Source organism: Sander lucioperca, chromosome 8 (assembly GCF_008315115.2).
Source record: "Sander lucioperca isolate FBNREF2018 chromosome 8, SLUC_FBN_1.2, whole genome shotgun sequence".
NCBI classification, from domain to species: domain Eukaryota; kingdom Metazoa; phylum Chordata; class Actinopteri; order Perciformes; family Percidae; genus Sander; species Sander lucioperca.
Genome location: NC_050180.1, coordinates 3,956,510 through 3,975,781, shown reverse-complemented (window position 1 = coordinate 3,975,781; position 19,272 = coordinate 3,956,510). Strand labels below are relative to the sequence as shown.

General features: G+C 44.5%; 2 protein-coding genes across 3 annotated transcripts; both read right to left on the bottom strand.

Annotated features, from left to right (window-relative positions):
• Positions 1-1,122: 1,122 nt before the first annotated feature.
• On the bottom strand, positions 1,123-9,021 carry mmadhcb (metabolism of cobalamin associated Db). Of its 2 annotated transcripts, none has more exons than XM_031289632.2 (8): positions 8,992-9,021; positions 8,019-8,066; positions 7,647-7,773; positions 3,860-4,077; positions 3,647-3,749; positions 3,367-3,497; positions 3,074-3,160; positions 1,123-1,317 (listed from the first exon to the last, which is right to left on the bottom strand). In XM_031289632.2, the coding sequence occupies exons 1-8, from the start codon at positions 9,004-9,006 to the stop codon at positions 1,123-1,125; spliced, it is 924 nt and encodes a 307-aa protein (XP_031145492.1). In that variant the 5' UTR covers positions 9,007-9,021. The 2 variants fall into 2 exon arrangements, with proteins under 2 accessions (XP_031145492.1, XP_035860065.1); XM_036004172.1 differs by having other exon boundaries at positions 3,860-4,083; positions 8,019-8,069; positions 8,791-9,012.
• A 1,581-nt stretch (positions 9,022-10,602) lies between these two features.
• nmi (N-myc (and STAT) interactor) lies at positions 10,603-18,832 on the bottom strand. Its single transcript, XM_036004171.1, has 10 exons — positions 18,578-18,832; positions 18,438-18,479; positions 17,758-17,832; positions 16,550-16,708; positions 16,364-16,480; positions 16,111-16,273; positions 15,290-15,396; positions 14,504-14,690; positions 13,733-13,836; positions 10,603-11,273 (listed from the first exon to the last, which is right to left on the bottom strand). The coding sequence occupies exons 2-10, from the start codon at positions 18,474-18,476 to the stop codon at positions 11,070-11,072; spliced, it is 1,155 nt and encodes a 384-aa protein (XP_035860064.1). The 5' UTR covers positions 18,477-18,479; positions 18,578-18,832; the 3' UTR covers positions 10,603-11,069.
• Positions 18,833-19,272: the final 440 nt, after the last annotated feature.

Below are 19,272 nucleotides of genomic sequence, written 5' to 3'. Positions count from 1 at the left end.
ATAAACATTTAATAAGCAGCAGCAGCCCCAGAATCAGCAGGAGAGCATATCCATGTCCCCAGGGTTCTCTGTCCCCCAGCTCAGTCTCCTCTTACTGTTACTTCTAACAGCCCTGACCAGACAGACCGTTGGCACATTGCACTGCCATGTTTGTTCAAAACGCCTCGCCCCGACCAGCTGCGTCTTTTTGTTATTCTTGCTAAGCAACCATCAAATCCCCCGTGCTCAGCCAACCGGTATTTTGCCATGAAGCTAAATGACGTCAGGCATTTTTTTATCAACTCTTAGCGTTGAGAGCGCTGAGCAATGCAAAAGCAGAGGACTTTGAAAACAGTTACAGGAAGCTGGCTCAGGCTGCTAAAACGCTCTCTGTCTGTAGGCACTTTTCATAGCTTTAGACTTGGAATGGATTTGTATCATTCTAACTGCATTTGAAATGTCCATCTCCCTTTGTTCTTTGCACCCTGGGAACATATGGATTACAGCTCCAGGTTTCAAATCCAAGATGTTGGAGCAGTTTTAGTTTTCTTCGAGACTTAACTGTGCAATCTCTCATCATCTCAAAAACACATGAACTTTGGAGCAAAGAAAGCCAACGTCCACCTCTACTGAACTTTGATCTCCTTCATGTTCCTGGGCTCGGCCCGTCAGACACCAGTGGCTCCGTTAATCCTTTTAGGAACAAACGTGACATTATGTTCATCGCGCTGTCATTTTGCTTATTACTAAGGCAATAAAAAAGGTGGATTACGTGGAGTGACGCCGTGAGCTCCAGTTGCTGATAGTTAGCTATTTTTTTTATTTCCCAGAACTTGACCAATGCGGCTTCAGCCTGTTTGCATAAAAATCACAATAGTTTAAGCTTGTACACAGACCGGCCCAACTGGAAGTGGAGCCAACTCTTACTTAGTTTAGTCAAGAAAGACTTTAATGTGATGACAGCAGCCTTTCAGCCTGTGGGATTGGCATCTATAAATATAACTCAAAATCAACTCATTTATACACACATGTTGCAAAGGTGAAACCACTGATGAGAATCAATGACAATTAGTTACAACGATGAAGCTGCAGTCACCAAATAGTCCAAAAAGGTGTGTTAACAGTTTGAATGGCAGCTGGTGTTCAGCTGCCCTGCAGCGTCTTCATAACAGGGCTGCTGGGTGGTGCGTTGGTGAATATTGTCCCCACAAACACGTGTGTCCCCCACACAGAGTGTCGGATCACTCTGCAGCAGCCCAGGTCCTCGATCTGAAAGCCCAGGTGGCGGTAGCGCTCATCCGTCTCAAACAGTGTGTTGTTGGTGTACGAGCCGAAGAACTGGGGGGGGGAGGGACACACACACACACACACACACACACACACACACACTACAAGTTATCTCATCACATCCATCTCCAGGAAAACAGATACACTAATGCATTTCTCTAAAATACACTGTTAACCAGATGTATTGCCAAGTAAGTAACACTTAGAATGAATTTGAATACATACACACGCAGAAACATATTGAGAGGAAATAATAAATGTAACAGAAATAAACAAATATGTACAATAGTCTGAATCCAACATATGAGCAGCATTGACATTTCTCAGTGCAACACAACTGAAAAAACAAATAAGCCCTGCATACAGTATCTGTGCTGAAAGAGCAAAGGCAAACTTGAACGTGTCAGTTGTGATTTCTACATGATGAGCAGCCAGCAGCAGCCATCGTTTCCCTCCAGAGAGAGCAGCTATGCTCAGCCTCCACGCCGCTCTCTGGGACGCTGCATTCTCACACTTTGATAATGGCTATTACACTCACTGCACCCCACCCTGTGCAGCACCCACACTGGGCAGCACCCCACCCTGTGCAGCACCCACCCTGTGCAGCACGACAACACAATAGCACCAAGCTACTCAGACAAAAGTCTTCCATCAACTGTCAGCTGCAACGCACAGTTAACTCTAAGTGTAACTTATAGAGTGGAGTTCTGTGTATGGCTTACATTTCCTTATTACTTATGTTAATATGATGCCAGAGCTTTACTGACAATACCAAAAAAATATTTTTTTCAATACCTACCTACAAACCCAGTGTTTTATCTGCATAACCATACTACTTTGACAAAAGAAGAATTTCTAAATAAAACTAGAAAACTGTGCTTGGATCTAATAAGTTAACAAGCCGTGAATCTAGCCAGGCATTTGATGTCAACCTTTAGTACTTGGTAGAGCGTGCGCCCCATGTACAGAGGCTCAGTCCTCGCCACAGCAGCCACGGGTATGATTCCGACCTGCAGCCCGTTTGCTGCATGTCATTCCCCCTCTCACTCCCCTTTTGTGTCTAAGCTGTCCTATCAAATAAAGGCCTAAAATGGCACACAAAAAAAACCCTTTAAAAAACAAGCAGGAAAGTCAAAGCCCAAGCCATGGCCAAACAGGGAAATATTACCAATTAGTTTATAAAAACCAAGCAGAAGCCGTTCTAGCGTATGTTACGAGAAAATGCCAGTGAGGACAAGTTGGCCCCAGCTACAGCCCCTCTCATTAATGCCACTAACGCACATGGAGGTGCCCTTATTAGGGACTACGGTGGAATCTATCAAGAGTGGGTCAAGCTGGCCACACACTGGGGACCCTTGACTCAGCAGCTGCACGCTTCCCAGCTGCAAAAAAAAATCATTAAAGTAAAGTTAGGATAAGCCGTCAGCAAAAGGTTAGCCTATGACCAGTAGTGCAAGGAAACAATTACAGGCTACTGTAGTTCAAGTTGCGGCTATTATATTATATCAGTTGTTTTTTAAGTGCAATGAACAAGGCAAATATTCAACCAGTATAATGAAACCTTACAGGTCACATGACTGATTTCATAGAAACATACATTGATTGATTGATTGATTGATAGATTGATTCAAATAACAAAACAGAACAGATTTTTTTTTCACAGAGATGTCTTCATTCCACCAAACAAAATACCTAAAAAGATTGGATGAGGGGATTCCAACGGATTGGGACCTGGATTCAGATATGATGAGATGCTATGGCAGCCCCTCCCTAACCCTTCCAACACTGAGTGACAGTGGGATCTTACCGCCAGGCCAGAGGATGGCTCGATGAAGTCGGCCCAGAATCCTTCTCTCTGCAGAGCGCAGCAGATCTCCTTCGCACCATCAACAAACTGCAAAGCAAATAACAACTTAGTCTCACTGAGTGGCTTCAATGGTTAGGGATTGTGTGGTTGGGATTCAGTGTCTTCAGCTCCCCGTGTGTGACATGTGTGCAACAAAAAAAGAAGATAAATATATAAAAAAAAAAAAGCCAGCTGTTGTACATGAGCATCCTCACTGCTCCGTGTGTTCTAACCAACGGCAGACAGCAGCTCACCTTGCCGAGCATGTGTTCCCTCTCCTGTTCCACCTCGGCGCTCCATGCTGTCATATCGTTCTGGCTCTTCTGGGTCACCGTGACAACCATCATCCCAGACGACGGCGCCTCAGGAAACATGGACTGGAAATCTGTTCAGGCACATTACCAGGAAACATCAGACACAACGTGACAAACATTAGGGATTACAAAAGGCACGGTAGCAGCAACGACACGTTCACAAACCCAGGAAGTCAACGTGGCTGTTATGGATGGTTGTGTGACCAGTGCAGCACGGTACCTTGCTTTAGTAGTTCAGGGCACGACTGAACGGCACACTCCAGACTGGAGACGTCAAAGTACTGGTCAGCTGGATTAGGAGACGAGGCTGGCTCATCTTTCGCCTGACACACACACACACACACACACACACACACAGAAAATGTACCCACATTAGGCGACTGGCGAGTGTTAATTTGGGACCCTGGGGTAATGTGAATGTTACTTGACTTACTAAGAACTCTGGGATGAACTGGGCCAGGATGAACTCGTGTCTCTCGCTGCTGGACGGGGAGGACAGCACGTCAGGGAGCGTCTTGTGCGCCAGGCTCCTTTTCTGCTCGGCTAATCCTTCCAGGTGGCAGTCAAAGCCCACGTTACCGGGCAGCTGGAAGCGCTGGTCCTGGGGTCCAAACGGCCCCATGCTGTCGTCAGGCCACACCGTCTGCAGCCCTGAGGCATGGAGGAAGGGCACAGGACGCATCAGCACGCAGGGTTCACACATATACATTGCACTTACATTCTTACACTCTCAATCTATCTGACTCCAACCTCTGCCTGCACCGCCTTTTATAAAGCTGAGGGATAGCTACCTGTGAGGAATAGACGCGGGATGGGATTTGGGACCGTTTGTCTAGTTCATTCAGAAGCTTCTTGAAGCCTTTTTGTATCCACCGTGTGGATGGGCATCATATCTTTGGCCAAATAATACGTTATAGCATTGGTGATTTCGGTATGTGTATTAGAGGTCTGATCGGGCCGAATTTTTCCGTCCAAACCCGGCCCGCGTCCGACAGAGCCGTGACTGAACCTGGCCCGAGCCCTACAGGCATTAAGAAATTTGTGTCCGAGCCCGACACAGTTAAAATCTCATTTTTTTCCTCATACTAATGACACATGTAGCCTACGTTTGTTTGTGTGGAAAGCCCACTTTTATTAAGCAGCTGTAGGAAGGCATTCAGAAATGTCAACAGATGAGCGCATCAGCGCACCTGGGGCAACAAGCGCACGTTAATAAGCTGTTTAATTTAAAATGTTCAATGTGTTAACCTTTCCTGATCGCTTCGATTCCGACCGTGATCAGAAAACCAGGGGAGACTCGTTACCTCCAGGGCCGACGTTATAAGATGAATAACGTCGGGGTTAAAATCCCGTTTCTGGTGAGCAGATGAATGAACTTAGTTTTCAGTCTGGAGTTTATCTCAGACACCACACACACTGTGTACAAAACTTCAACTTATTCCACCAACTCTGCTCCAGTCGCATCTACACGTCTGCTTACTCTTTCTCTATCTCTCTTCTACCCACTTTACACACACACTGAGCTCTCTTAAAGGAGCCGTAGCACCATTTTACAGCAAATGCCTTATCGCGCTGATGTGACCGAGCCCGACCCAAACCCGACCATTATTTCTAAATATCTGTCCGAACCCGGCCCGGCCCGTCGGGTACCGTCGGGCTCGGGTCGGGTATCTATGCCTTAATGTGTATATCCTTGTCGTACTTTGTGCCACTAGCAAAAGCGCTCGCTAGCGAGGCTTGTTTGGCTTTTTTTTTTGGGATAGTATCATGCACTCATCGTAAAGTGGCTTGTGGTGGTTTTTAAGATGTGAAAATAGGTTTGTTGTATTGCCTCTTGCATGGTTTACCACCATTCGACATGTTTTGCATAGTGCAGTAGCCTGTAGTGCAACATCTGCTGGCTTAAAGCCAAAGTATTTCCAAGCTACCGAGGAGGCATTACTTTTGTTTCCTCTTCAATCTCTGTTATTTTGTCTTCTCCCTGAGCAACATTCATTTTCATACTTTCGTGTTCTTTCTTTTGCTCCACTGACTCCCTTCGCTCTCTCTTTAGGTCCTCTCTTTTCTTTCGCATCTCTGATTCGTTCCGTTTAGTTGTCTCTATCCATTTCTTCACCCACGCTGTCACTCGGTCGAAATATGCACTCACGTCACATGGTGATACGCTCCATAGGGTTTGTCACGTAGTGGACCCGTGTGTTGACGTGCACTAACATGTGCGAGTGGCACGGTAACCACGGTAACTGGCCAATGAAACAGGATCATTACAGCGTTTCAATCAGGCTCTAAATCAAACACAACTAAGCCACACAGCCAACGGACGGGACGCAGCGCTCCACAAAATAAACTAAATATTGCATACTTATCGCGACACTTTCAATATAATATTGCGCAACGTGACATCGCGATAACGATATTAAGTCGATACGTCATGCACCCCTAATCTACGCCACAACCAACTGCAACTAGGAGGATCACGAGAAGCCATACGTCAGTAGCAAGTCCATGCCAACATTCTGAAACATGACACTACTCATTTTTCTACAGGACAGCAGGTACCGTTGGTGGTACCGTAGGTACCGGGAGATGCAGTCCTTCCAGACCTGACGGGGGCAATATGTACGCCTACAAGTGTTCCAGTCTGTCCCTTCATGCAGAAGAAGACCCCCCCTCCCAGCACAGAGAACAGTGAGCAGTGCCTCATCTCCGTGCATAGCACGCTGCTCCCAAATTTATACAGCGTTTCCTCTATGTTGATGTGACCGTGGCGGCCCCCCACGGTATCAGAAATAGGGCTGCATTGTTAGAGTGCATCATCTTCTTCCGCTTATCCGGTAACGGGTCGCGGGGGTAGCAGCTCCAGCAGGGGACCCCAAACTTCCCTTTCCCGAGCCACATTAACCAGCTCTGACTGGGGGATCCCGAGGCGTTCCCAGGCCAGGTTGGAGATATAATCCCTCCACCTAGTCCTGGGTCTTCCCCGAGGCCTCCTCCCAGCTGGACGTGCCTGGAAAACCTCCCTAGGGAGGCGCCCAGGGGGCATCCTTACCAGATGCCCGAACCACCTCAACTGGCTCCTTTCGACGCGAAGGAGCAGCGGCTCTACTCCGAGCTCCTCACGGATGACTGAGCTTCTCACCCTATCTCTAAGGGAGACGCCAGCCACCCTCCTGAGGAAACCCATTTCGGCCGCTTGTACCCTGTTGTTAGAGTGCATGTCGGAGAATAGCGCAGACACACGAGGATATCTAGCCAGTTGAGATGGTGTGTGTACGTCCTTGAGAACTGTACGTCGTATAACTTCTGTTGTCAGTTCATTTAAGCCTGGTCTTGCAAATTTAAATGAAGTTAACTGGTGATTTTCGTTTTTTGTATTCTTCACCTGCGAGCTAAATTGTACGTGGCTGTTGATTCGATATAATAGCGATTGCTGAACACCCTCGCCCACGTTTGTATTTTAGGTGCATTATTTACATGCTGAAGTAGTGACACTGCATTAAGATAATGTAATTAATAGTGGGTTTATTGTTATTTGCTACAGAATGCTTAGCTTGTATGTCAAGATCAAAGTTGGCCTATATAGTAACTCAAAAAATACTGTTCAATCACAAAAGAAAATATGCCTCATTGTGTGTGTGAATAGAGGTGAATAAATATATTAGTTTGTGTTGCAGCGAAGTGTCAGTTCCATTTCATGGGGGGGGGACCTACCCCCACTGCTAAAAAAAATCCTAAAGGAAACACTGTTATATCTACTTACTCTTTACATTTACGTTCTGTAACTTAATCACTAGTTATTCTATTACACCCATCTTGAATGTCATTGTTTATGTTTATATTATTTTTCTCATTTATTGTTTTACTTATTTCATTTGTACTGTTGAGCAAAGCAAAAGTGTCTATTTTGAAAAGATCTTTTTGTTATTTCATTTTGTAGTTAAGTATAAAAGTCTGTGTATTTCTTCTTATGCTTCTTTAACTTTGTATGTTTAAGTTGAGAAATACACATTTCAAAGTCTTAGTATTTGGTGAATTTTCCTTGATAATCAAGACAGTAAACTCACTTATATGATCCCAAAATGACCTATGAACCAAAGGGTGCAGCCCTGATCTTAGACCGCACCGCTCTCTCTAACCCTCACGTCGCCCTTAACTTCACATATCCACGTATGATCTGCGGCAGCTAGTGAATGCTGGGACGTGAAGCAGTGGAGGCCTACCCATGTCAGAGGGGGGGGTGGCCGAGATGGACCCAGCAGTAGAGAAGGCTCTGGCTCCAGCCACACGGCGCAGCAACACATGGAACCCTGGGAGATATGTGACCAGCCTGGCTTTGCTGCACAGCACCTGAACACACACACACACACACACACAGCTCAGTCTTTACAGTCTTCATTTAGACTACACAAGTAAATGGGGTGAAATGACTGAATTTCCCCCTGGGGATTAACAAAGTAATTATTCTCCTACACACACACACACACACACACACACACACACACAGAGAGACAGACAGACACACACACACACACACACACACACACAGACAGACAGACACACACAGACACAGACACACACACTCACTCACTCACCCTGGCCATGGTGGAGGGTCTGCTGTCTTGCAGTGTACCGGTCTGTTTCTACAGGGCAGAGATAAGCAGTCAGACACTATTTCCGAACATTATTATTATATTATTATTCTAACAACATTGATGTTGGAACTCTAACCCAGACAGAGAGAGTGAGAGAGACAGAGAGACTCTCTTTTAGCCTACAGGGATCTGACATAACACCAGACTAAGATTCTACCGTCCAGTATGGAACGTAACGTTACGGTGCCACTATATTAGTTATGTGATCCATATTTGTATCATTGCGTCACATAACGTTACTGTATGCACCCTCAGTCTTTAGATAGTGCCACCTGACAGTTAGCTAGTGTCCCAGGCCAGCCCACTAACGTTAGCCCCGTCCTTGTCCTGCCCATTGTCCTCCAGCGGTTATCAACCTGACAGCTCATACTGGAACTGTGGTATACGTGCAGTTTAGTGTCCCAAATTCCCCATACAATGTCCTTAATTAATTATGAACCTGCTAAACCACCTGTGCTACCCTAACCCTACCCCTACCTCTAACCTTAACCTGTCTCAAATAAGACTCATCATTTAGGACACTCAGTTTTTGGAAAATAATTTGTGACACTAAACTGCACGTATGCCTGGAACTGTTACACGTCTGACAACTGGAGACCTCTCAAGTAGGCTACCCTTACCGTTCACATGGACGCTAACCCTGGCTAACAGTAACTTATTGTAAATAAGGCTAACTGATGAGCAAGAAAACCAACTTACCTAGCTAACGTTAACGTTATAAAGTTCAAAGGAGATGGCAGCGATAATTAGCGTTCATTCACATACACAACACCGAAATACAAAGACATTAGACTTCTATCAGATAGCGGCACGCGATGTTTTATTACTCTTCAAGATGTTTATGGTAACCGAACTCATTAAAAACTAGATTTACCGCGACCGTAGCAGCTAAACTCCCCCATGCGAGATTCACCTTGAATTCGCGCATGCGCTGTCATGATGGAGGCTCGTCTCCTTTTTTTGTGTATCGATGCGCTGCATGGCGCATTACCGCCCCCCAGTGGCGGGGTGTACATGTGCCTGGCTGTTTATGCCTCTACATGTACACCTGGAGCTACTCTTTCAAAGTCTCAATAAAACTTACACGCGCAGATAGACCATTTTTATTATTAATAATAATAATAATAATAATAATAATAGTATCACAGTTACAAAGTGCTTTATAGTAATAAAAAGTAAAGTAGCCTAAACCCAAAACATAAAATATGGAACAAGTAAAATAATCAATGTAGCCTATTGTACAGAATGTATGAAACAGAATGTGCTGTTCAATGACTGGTTGTCAAACGATAATTTTTAATCGCAATTAATCGCTGAATTTCTATAGTTAATTAATCGCATGTTTTATCAGATGACTAAAATTATATTATTTTGCATTTCAGAACTGTTTTTAAGTACATATTAACAATGGAAAGCAATTCTTACCAGTGTATCTTGATTGGGAATCAAATGAATGCAAAGAAAGTTGCTTTCTGAACTTGATTTTAAGATTTGTATTTGTTTATTATTTATTTATTTATTTACTGTAAACAAAAGAAAAATGTGTGAATGTAGTCACACATTTGAATCTAGAGTCAATATAGTGTGCAGTAACTCCTAAATCATTTTGATTACTCACTGACGTCCAGTGATCACCTTGCATCACTTTGCAGCAGTTCCAGTGTGGCTGCTTTCTCCGTGTGGTACAGGCTGTGTATGGTGAAACTACTGTCCCCCTCGACGGCAATGTATAAGACGGGTCAGAACATGCCAACCGTAGTCTTTAAGACCCGAGTCTTCTACGATGCTGACAGGTCTGCAGTTAGTTGCCACCTATTTTGCAAGAGCGGTAGTCATTTTTTGGGATTTGGTTTCATCAACAGGTTGGCAAGTAGCACTCTCCAAAATAGTCCTTTGCCTGAGGCCGCTAGCATCAACCTGAGTCACGTTAACTGTACTACTATGCTTAGCTCAAAGGTGGTAGCTCAAGCTTGACGTGCTTCGGTGAAATATTAATTCGGCTTTACACAATGTGCATATTGCTTTCGAACCGTCAGGGAGTTTTGGAAAATAAAAAGTGCCATTCAGAATTGTGTTTTCTGCTGTCTTTCTCCATCATGCCTGCAGCCTGCAGCAGCAGGATGTGTTACGGGGAAGTATGGCAAAGTGCGGCAAAGGGTCAAAATAGTAGCCTGTTAGGCACGACGCAAAGCCGAGTGAAGTGTGAAATAAATTAATAAATGGCGGCATGCGATTAATGCGATTTTTTTTTTTAAATAACGCGTTATGCTCGGCCCTTAATCGCATCGCGATTAACGCGTTAATGCTGACAGCCCTAGTTCTTTCACATTTCATAAAGACAGTCATTTGGAATAATCCCCCATTCTGCATGGGATGGCTTATTTTTTTTTAAACTCAAGTGAATACATGTCACATAAATGACTCATCAGCTCTAATAACTGCACTATAGGTAGCCTCCACAGCTCTGATGCATGCTGGGTAAACCACTGGATGTGTGTCCGTTGTTATAAAAACACAGAGTTGCTGTTGATTGAGTCCGATCTTTAATGAGCTCAGTGTACAGTAGAAGAGAAACAGGTGAACAGAGTGGGAACAGAGCCTAACACATCTGGGTATGATCACATGACTCAGCAGTGGCCAGCTGTGTCCCCACGTCCCTATAGCGCTGTGGTTACACAGCAGCATTCAGCTGCAACCAAACCCAGGCCAGGTCTACAATAATGTCACAGATTAGTGCCTGGCTGGAATATACACATAGAATCAAACCCATAGAATCAAAGACATATAATCAAACACATAGAATCAAACACAGAAACAAAGACATAGAGATGGACATCTCCTCATATCATTCACAACAGGACAGCAAATTTAATGTCCATAATATATCCATACACTATCAGATTACAAACAATGGCAGGAGCCGACGGCTTGCCAGCGGCTGCAGCGGGCTAGAATATAGAATATATAGAATAGAATCTATCTTTATTGCCATTACACAGGCTCCAGGCGGTCCTCGCTGAACAGGGCGTGCAGAGCCTTCTTCCCCCGGCTGTTGTACTTGATGCTCTCGATCTCCCCGCCATAGTTGCTGGGCTTCTGGAAGTGGATCTCCAGGTGGTCCTGCAGGTCCTCCTCGTCCTCCTTGTCCTCGATGTCATCCAGGAGGATGGTGCGCTTCGGAGCGCCACAGAAGGTCTGAAATCAATCCACAATCAGTCTGGCTTCTTCACTAACCCCGACTAATACTACACACCAGTCCCTCAGTGGGTTTATATAGCCTCAATCAGGTTTTGGAACATCACTGTTAGCAGTAATGAAAAGGAATATAATTAAAATCAAAGACTCCAGTCCAAACACGCAAATAACATTTGACTGTCTGAGTAAAATAATAAAGTCAAGCGAAGCCTTGGCGTGGCGCGCCGCTCCAAACTGCCACCCGACGCTGCACTCAAACTTGTCATTATTTCAACTGTGACCTGGCTTCCTGCTGGCCTTTCAAAGCTCAACCAATGAGAGGAGGAGGCAGCAGGAGCCATGTTTACCTGCCGGCAGTGTCGGTACACGATCTGTTCTGCCTGCACGATCCGTCATGCGCAAGATGTTCGCGCATGCGCAGATGATAATCCTGTTTTACCTAGGATACAACCAAGGGGGTAAGCCTCTCCGCGGACCGCGAACCTCCTATGGCGACATTTTAATGCTACAAAGCGATCACCCCCCGTTAGCATTCCATTGACTGCCATTCATTTTGGCGCCACTTTGACAGCGAATAACTTTACATCTGAAACGTTTAAAGACTCCATTTGTCCATTGTTTATTTCTAAAGAAACACGACAATGTATAAAAGGCTCCATTACCTTGTACCTCACGTTACGGCTCCGTAGCAGACGTTTTTATAAAAATAGGCTAACGATTGTGTCATAACCACGCGACTTACTGTCTCATAGTAGAGGAATTACCGTATAGTACAGGAGAAGCGTGCAGGCAGTTTCGTCTCACATTAGCTGTTTAAGTGTAATTATTAATGTTAACTACCATTTTAGTTAGCAATAATTAGCCTGTGTCTATGTTATCTCCTTACATATACCTACGCTCTCCGTCTCTGCAAGATTGGGAATGATTGAGATTTCTCTTGGCACAGCTACCAGAAGACTTACAACTTTCAGACACGTTGCTCACGTCACATTTACGTCGTCTCTCTCAGTTGGAGGCTGCGCAGTAACGCTCAGCACTCACCGGAAAAGTACTTCTAACGGCCTTCACTGGTCTCCGTCCAGAGCAACGGGATCTGTTGGTCCATTCTTATATACTGTCTATGGATACAACACTGCACGATCTGTTCCATGCTAGCCTCCACCGGGAAGCCTACGTTAGTTTAGCTAACAGCTAATTTGGCTAACCGCTAGCTGACAGCTTGATTCAGTTTAAAATAACGTTAACTCAAACTTAACAATGGGAAAAGCAGGTTACAGCTAAATTAAGACTTTACAGTAATAACAATAAAGACAAGTATTAAGTGAATGTATTTTAAATGAGCACAAGTAGAACTGACGTCTTTTAAAGTTATTACATGCTGTCTCAGCTAGCGGTTAGCCGAATTAGCTGTTAGCTAAACTAACGTTAGCTTGCCTGTGGAGGCTAACAGCAGACCGCTACAATCAGCTAGCGGTTAGCCGAATTAGCTGTTAGCTAAACTAACGTTAGTTTGCCTGTGGAGGCCATAGACTGTATATAAGAATGGACCAACAGATCCCGTTGCTCTGGACGGAGACCAGTAAAGGCCAATAGAAGCACTTTTCCGGTGATGGCTGAGCGTTACTGAGCAGCCTCCAACTGAGAGAGACGACGTAAATGTGCCGTGAGCAACGTGTCTGAAAGTTGGAAGTCTTCTGGTAGCTGTGCCAAGAGAAATCTCAATCATTCCCAATCTTGCAGAGACGGAGAGCGTAGGTATATGTGAGGAGATAACATAGGCACAGGCTAATTATTGCTAACTAAAATGCTAGTTAACATTAGTAATTACACTTAAACAGCTAATGTGAGACGAAACTGCCTGCGTGCTTCTCCTGTACTATACGGTAATTCCTCTACTATGCGACAGTAAGTCTCGTGGTTATGACACAATCGTTAGCCTATTTTTACAAAAACGTCTGCTATGGAGCCATAACGTGAGGTACAAGGTAATGGAGCCTTTTATACATTGTCGTGTTTCTTTAGAAATAAACAATGGACAAATAGAGTCTTTAAACGTTTCAGATGTAAAGTTATTCTCTGTCAAAGTGGCGCCAAAATGAATGGCAGTCAATGGAATGCTAACGGGGGGTGATCGCTTTGTAGCATTAAAATGTCGCCATAGGAGGTTCGCGGTCCGCGGAGAAGCTTACCCCCTTGGTGGAGGCTAACGGCAGACCGCTACAACTACGACCGGAAGCGTAGAACAGATCGTGCAGTGTCGTAAATCCTCGTACAACAGCGCATGCGCGAACATCTTGCGCATGCGCAGAACGGATCGTGCAGGCAGCACGGATCGTGTACCGACAGGCGGCACGGCGCTCTGCGCTAACCGCTCAGCATGGGTCATATACAACGTCTGATAATAACCAGTTAGTCTAGTAAGTCAAACCCTCAACACTCTCAGCTGACTCCTGTCTTACCTGAAACTTGCGCAGCTGGTAACTGTAACTGGGGCCGACCTGGACCTTCACCTCCGGATCCAGATCCACACGGTAACTTTTTGTCAGGGCCAGGCTGTCAGCCACTACACACACACACACACACACACACACACACACACACACACACACACACACACACACACACACACACACACACACACACACACACACACACACAGAGACAGACACACACACACACGTTTGTCAAATGTATTTGTATAGCACATTTAAACAACTGTGGTTGACCAAAGTGCTGAACAACATAGAATATCAAATACAAAAATGATCAGGTAAAAAAACATAGATGCCAGAGTTTGATTTCTCAGTACATAGACAGCGTCTCTCTCAGGTGGTGTTAAACTGATGATGTGGTGGTAGTAAACCAGCTGCTAGATGCAGGCTGCCTGTCTCAGCAGGTTCTCTAGGCTAAAGGGTGCATTGGGGGATTCCTACTTTAAACATGTGAAAGTTTCTTTCAATATAATAACAAAAAGCCAACAACATCAATCTGTCGTTGATTAGCAAGCCAGTCTGGAACCGCTAGGCCACCACTATAACTGACCCTAGCAGTGAGATAAGTGGACTGTCCTGCTGTTCCAGGGGGGAACCAATCACAGACAGCGGCCTCGTTCAGTCACTCACAGTGGCAGAATGAACCCAGGGTAACACAATGTGTATTTGGAGTTTTTTTGGCATAAAAAAATGATTTCTCTGAAATGAAAAGTGAAAGCCTGCTTAGTGAGCATGTACCTCCAGGGCAGAGAAAGGTGATGCATCCTGTCCCCGTGTTTTTATCGTACTCCACCCTCTCCACCTCTCCTCCTCCTCTGCTGGGCCTGGAGAAGCTCAGCTCTAGCCGGTCCGCTACCCTCTCCTCCGGCATGGAGGGGGGGACGTTGGACACTTTCAGCTCCTTTCTGGACACATCGAGGTGCACCTGTGTGTGACAGCAGCACACACTCAGTATCCATATGTGAAGAGTGGAGTGCTGTCAGCGTGGATGGATCGTCTGGTTCTCTGAGTCCAGCGGCCTTTAATAAAGCAGCACCGGTGTTGTACATGTGTGGAGAGCAGTGGAGCACACAGAAAAGTCTTCTCTGCTGCTCACTGGACTATTAGTTAGTTAGAAAACACGGAAGCTGTGTGGGGAAATTACATACACATATACATACATATATATATATATATATATACACATACATACATATACATATATATATATATATATATATATACATATATATACACATATACACATATATACACATACATATATATACATACATACACACATATATACACATATACATATATATATATATATATATATATATACATATATATCAGATGTTAGCCCAAAAGAAAGACCCCTGGCTCAATTTAACTGCTGTATTAGTAAACTAGATGGACTAGTCCTCCCTGCTGGCTCTGATTGGCTGACTGTCGTCATCGTCATCTTTACCCTGACAATCTGCTGCTGCTGTGTGTATGTGTGTGTGTGTGTGTGTGTGTGTGTGTGTGTGTGTGTGTGTGTACCTCAAACTTAACAGCAGGATCCATGGTTATTCTTTTTGGTTTCACGTCCACAGTCGTGTTCTCGATGGACACAGAGCACTTGGCGATCTTCAAGACCTGAGATGCCACTGCAGGAGACGCACGCACGCACACACACACACACACACACACACACACACACACACACACACACACACACACACACACACACACACACACACACACACAGTCTGAACTCAGCACAGTGAGCTGCTGGTAACGAGGATCGTACTAACACTCTGTAATGAAGCACTGATTCAAAATATATGTTTATTTTGTGAGATGTCATGAGAACATATGGTTTAATCACCATGACACACCATAATGATATGTTTTCAGTTTAGTCCTTTTCACTAGCAGTGAGTCCAGTAACACTCAATGCAAGATCCATGTTTATAATCACCGTGAAAAGTGCAACAAGTAACATGCTACAGTAGTGTTAAAGACAGATTACAGTTTTCACATTAGGTAATACACTTACATTACCCAACATTTACACAGTCTATCATTTCCATAATATCTATCCTATGTTGTGATCAATGAAGACTTACAATCTTACAATCATTGGCCAAATTTGCGTTTGAAGTATACAGTAACCTATCTGACCAAATCAGAAGGGAAGCCTATAGAACACAAAAGACAGCCCTTTGGTTGAGCTGCTTGGAGTTTTGTATGGGGACTAATGTGAGCATGTTTGTCACAGCCAGGCAGCCCTGAACACCAATCATTAACAGACATTATTTTGGGGTTTGGCAATATAAAAATACAAGAGAGCAAGAGAGTAGATGAAGTCATGTGTGTACCTTTCTCCTCCTCGAAGGTGATGAGCGCCTGTCCTCCATGCAGCAGCACGCCGGCTCTCTGGCTGATGGCAAACACTGCTCTGATTGGCTGGCTGTCGCCATCCTCCTCCTCTTCAACCGGATCACTGAACTTCACCTCTGTGTCTGGGATCTGAGCGTAGATCTGCACACAAACAACGGTGTAGCTATTATTCTCCGATTAGCATGCATGTATTGTTACTGATCAGTATGTAAGCCACAGCTGCGTGTAGACCTTGAACTTCTGCTTCAGCTTGGTGGACTCGGCCCTCCTGGCTTCCAGCTGAGTCTGACATCTCTTCAGTTTGTCCTGCAGGTCCTTTTTTCTGCCAGTCAGCTGCAGGATCTGGACCTGTAAGAAACAGCTCCTGGTTATCTGTCCCAGCTGCTGCAGATGTTACACAGGGGGACTGGACTGTACCTGCACTGCGTCCATGCTTTGACTGAAGTCCTTCTGACACTCCTCCTGCTTCTTAACGTAAGCCAACATCTCCTGCTGGGCCTTCGCCTTGGCCTCATCTTCTTCCAGCTTTTCCAATATCAGCCTGGCTTTCACATCGTCAGCTCGCTCTGCTTTAGCCTTAAAACACATGAGAGGTCACAGAGACCCTGGCTTTCTAACTCAACTACGTAGTTCCAGGTTCACATGATGACAAGGGACCGTCACATCAACAGGGACATTATTTCTAGAGAGAAAGGTTGCTGCTGAATTCTTGAATATGGAATATATGAATATGGAGAGCCAACACTCAACACCTCCAAACACAGACCCTGAGTCAGAAAGAGGCTCACTCAGCTCTACTACTCAGCTGGTAGTACAGTATACAGTAAGTACTACTCAGCTGGTAGTACAGTATACAGTAAGTACTACACAGCTGGTAGTACAGTAGTAAGTACCACTCAGCTGGTATAGGCTACAGTATACAGTAAGTACCACTCAGCTGGTATACAGTATACAGTAAGTACCACTCAGCTGGTCTACAGTATACAGTAAGTAGGCTACCACTCAACAGTACTACACAGCTGGTAGTACAGTATACAGTAAGTACCACTCAGCTGGTATACAGTATGCAGTAAGTACCACTTAGCAGTACTACACAGCTGGTAGTGCAGTATACAGTAAGTATCACTCAACAGTACTACACAGCTGGTAGTACAGTATACAGTAAGTACCACTCAACAGTAGCCTACTACACAGCTGGTAGTACAGTATATAGTAAATACAACTTAGATGGCATACAGTATACAGTAAGTACCACTCAGCTGGTATACAGTATAAGTACTACACAATACAGTATACAGTAATCACTCAGCAGGTAGTACAGTAGAAGTACTACACAGCTGGTGGTACAGTAGAAGACCAGCTGTCCTTGGCTTTTTGGTTGCATATCTGTTATATGTATTGTATGTAGGCTATAAAAGGCCTACTGTAAAACAGGCTTATAGCCTGACATCAGTTGGTGGTTTGGACATTTGAGTGGTCTTTTCAACAGTTAGCCTACTTACTGTATGTTATCTACGTCAGTGTTGGGACTAGTGTGGTTAGTTGTATTGAGCCAGATGACGTAGTCAGGTTTAGGATGGCACCTGTGGAATGTTGTAGAGACAGTCCGCCAGTAGGCCTCTTACCTTCCATGTCTCCAGCTCTTTCTTGGCCTCCTCCAACCCGCTGGCGTCATCTTCCAGATCCAGACCACCGTCCGTCTGACAACATGGAACATATGTCAATCAATCAATCAATCAATCAACATTTATTTATATAGCACTTTACAGTAACCAACAGGTATCCAAAGTGCTTAACATCAGACTAAAACACACATCATGTAACATATACAATAAAAAGAATGACACATAGAAACAATAAAGTCAGAAGCGGTTGCATATAAATAGGAGAAGGAAATTGTCACACCACTACTATGTATTAAAAGCCTTTCTAAACAGATACGTTTTGAGTTTAGACCTAAAAAGTGCTACATCTGTAGTCGTCCGAATTTCAGTGGGTAATTTGTTCCAGAGTCTCGGGGCAGCAACTGCAAAAGCCTGATCACCCCCCGTTTATATCTAGACCTTGGGACTTCTAAAACCAGCTGATTTGAGGACCGCAAGGACCGGTTGTGCTCATGCAGGGTTAAGATCTCGGACAAATACTCCGGGGCCAGGCCGTTTAAGGCCTTAAAAACAAACAATAAATAATAATAAAATCTTAAAAACAATTCTAAAATATGTGTTAAACATCTGCCACCGAGAGGTACCGAGCACACTCTGTAGGCTAATCCTGTAGGCTAATCCTGTTCAATAAGACAGCTCACCTGGCCGTTCATCGGGCGCGTATCGCAGAAGTCAGCCATGACCTGACGGACGAAAACACAACTCGGTTAACAAAGTCCAGTATTTAACAAATGAAGCCAGTCAAATACTAACAGTAGCCAGCCTAGCGTTAGCCTACTACCTCTTCTGTGTTTCGTTGCTGGTTTATAATTTCCTGTCGAAGTGAAAAAAGAGACAACCAGCGAAGACACGGAGCAGCTGCACTTCAAACTAAAATCAAAAGTGAAAGTTAAAACTCAAGTTGACGTAACACTTCATGACGTATGCAAGACTGGCTGGGAATCACTTCGGTAAAGTTGGAAATAATCACACATTCGAACTTCCGAGATCAATAACTCAATAGCGAAACGTTATTAAATCACAAACGATGCATCTTTCCTACCGCAGTAAGGTAGACAACGAGCTACAGCCTCATTCCATCAGAACAGCTCCGACCTGGAGGAATAAACAGTGGTCTCTACGAGCACTGCTTAGGGACCGTCTACAAAGGGCAACACCGAGGAGAGATACAACAAAACTATCTAACTATATAACAATTACATCAACTAATGTCTTCAAAATTACTCCACACATAGAAGGACCCCTGCTGATTGTACCCCAAAAACTACATTTGAAAAATAAGCATATGCACAGTTTTGGTGAATGTTAAAAATATTTAATAATTTAACAATAGAGAGGCGAAGTCCCTCCCCTTCCGGTGGACCGCCATGGGACCTTAACTCGGAAAAAATATGAACGGTAGTGAATGGGGAAAGACAAATTATTTTTTGATCCCGTTTGAATTGAGCCATGAATTACACATATGATGTTCAGTTT

Coding starts and splice junctions, on each gene's coding strand:
- mmadhcb (XM_031289632.2), bottom strand. Junction 7,774..8,018: donor GACCCTCCACCATGGCCAGG/GTGAGTGAGTGA, acceptor GTGTGTGTTCAG/GTGCTGTGCAGCAAAGCCAG. Junction 3,750..3,859: donor AGTTCATCCCAGAGTTCTTA/GTAAGTCAAGTA, acceptor TGTGTGTGTCAG/GCGAAAGATGAGCCAGCCTC.
- nmi (XM_036004171.1), bottom strand. CDS start 18,476: ATGGCTGACTTCTGCGATACGCGCCCGATGAACGGCCAG. Junction 16,709..17,757: donor AAGAGCTGGAGACATGGAAG/GTAAGAGGCCTA, acceptor ATGTGTTTTAAG/GCTAAAGCAGAGCGAGCTGA. Junction 13,837..14,503: donor CACCTTTCTCTGCCCTGGAG/GTACATGCTCAC, acceptor GTGTGTGTGTAG/TGGCTGACAGCCTGGCCCTG.